This window comes from Lepidothrix coronata, unplaced genomic scaffold (genome assembly GCF_001604755.1).
Source record: "Lepidothrix coronata isolate B3197 unplaced genomic scaffold, Lepidothrix_coronata-1.0 Scaffold529, whole genome shotgun sequence".
Lineage (NCBI taxonomy): Eukaryota > Metazoa > Chordata > Aves > Passeriformes > Pipridae > Lepidothrix > Lepidothrix coronata.
In genome coordinates, this window is record NW_016690709.1 from 8,205 (window position 1) to 9,761 (window position 1,557).

At 63.8% G+C, this 1,557-nt stretch overlaps 1 protein-coding gene across 1 annotated transcript in view; it reads left to right on the top strand.

Annotated features, from left to right (window-relative positions):
• Positions 1–1,557, top strand: part of LOC108510198 (tudor and KH domain-containing protein-like) — a gene marked incomplete at both ends in the record, with an annotated part of 15,727 nt that overhangs the window by 7,816 nt on the left and 6,354 nt on the right. Inside the window, one exon of the mRNA XM_017839880.1 lies at positions 150–630. Within this exon, the coding sequence (XP_017695369.1) occupies positions 150–630 (481 nt within the window). The remainder of the gene's footprint in view (positions 1–149; positions 631–1,557) is intronic.

Below are 1,557 nucleotides of genomic sequence, written 5' to 3' on the forward strand. Positions count from 1 at the left end.
AGCCCTGGTGGGATGGGTGAGCCTGGATCCCCCTGGATCCCCCTGGATCAGGTATCCAAGCCCTGGTGGGATGGGTGAGCCTGGATCCCCCTGGATCCCCCTGGATCCCGCTGGATCTGCCACCGCCGCCCCGTTGTGCCCGTTGGCAGCGGCTGATCCTGGAGAAGCTGTCGGAGGACGCGGCGTTCCGCAGGGATCTGGCCCAGGCCGCCGCCTCCCGCTGCCCTCGGAAGCAGCCCCTGGGCAGCCGCCGGGACCCGGAGCCGCTTCCCGCCGGGATGTCGGAGCACTGGGAGCCGGAGTGGTGGGAAGGGACAGTCCCGGGGCAGCGGGACGGGAGCCAGGGGACGGAGGAGCCGGAGCTCGGGAACGAGGAACCGGAGGTCGGGAACGAGGAGCCGGAGGTTGGGAAGGAGGAGACGGAGCTCGGGAAGGAAGAGATGGAGCTCGGGAACGAGGAGACGGAGGTTGGGAAGGAGCTGGAGGAGCTGGAGAACGGGAACGAGGAGGTGGAGCTCGGGATGGAGCTGAAGGAGCTGGAAAATGGGAATGAGGAGCTGGAGAATGGGAATGAGGAGCCGGAGAACGGGAAGGAGGAGCCGGAGGAGCCGCCGGTGGAAAAGTTTGAGGGTTTGTGTTGCCCCTTGGGATGGGGTTGGAAAACTCTGAGGAGGGAGAGGAGGGAATGAGGAGCCAAAGCTTGGGAATGGGGAGCTGGAGGAGGCAGAGCGGGGGGATGAAGAGCTGCAGGAGCCAGAGGGTGGGAATGAGCAGCCAGGAGCTGGGAATGAGGAGCTGGAGGACCAAGAGGTTGGGAATGAGGAGCCAGAGGTTGGGAATGAGGATCTGGAGGAGCCAGGGCTGGGAATGAGGAGCAGGAAGAGCCAGAGTTTGGGAATGAGGAGCCAGGGGCTGGGAATGAGGAGCCAGGGGTTGGGAATGAGGATCTGGAGGACCAAGAGGTTGGGAATGAGGAACCAGAGGTTGGGAATGAGGATCTGGAGGAGCCAGGGCTGGGAATGAGGACCAGGAGGAGCCAGAGGGTGGGAATGAGGAGCCAGGGTTGGGAATGAGCAGCCAGGGTTGGGAATGAGGAGCCAGGGTTGGGAATGAGCAGCCAGGGGTTGGGAATGAGCAGCCAGGGCTGGGAATGAGCAGCCAGGGCTGGGAATGAGCAGCCAGGGGTTAGGAATGAGCAGCCAGGGTTGGGAATGAGGAGCCAGGGGTTGGGAATGAGCAGCCAGGGCTGGGAATGAGGAGCAGGGGCTGGGAATGAGCAGCCAGGGGTTAGGAATGAGCAGCCAGGGGCTGGGAATGAGGAGCAGGGGTTGGGAATGGGGAGCCAGGGGCTGGGAATGAGGATCTGGAGGAGCCAGAGGTTGGGAATGAGCAGCCAGGGGTTGGGAATGAGGAGCAGGGGCTGGGAATGAGCAGCCAGGGGCTGGGAATGAGGATCTGGAGGAGCCAGGGCTGGGAATGAGCAGCCAGGGGTTGGGAATGAGCAGCCAGGGCTGGGAATGAGCAGCCAGGGCTGGGAATGAGCAGCCAGGGGTTGGG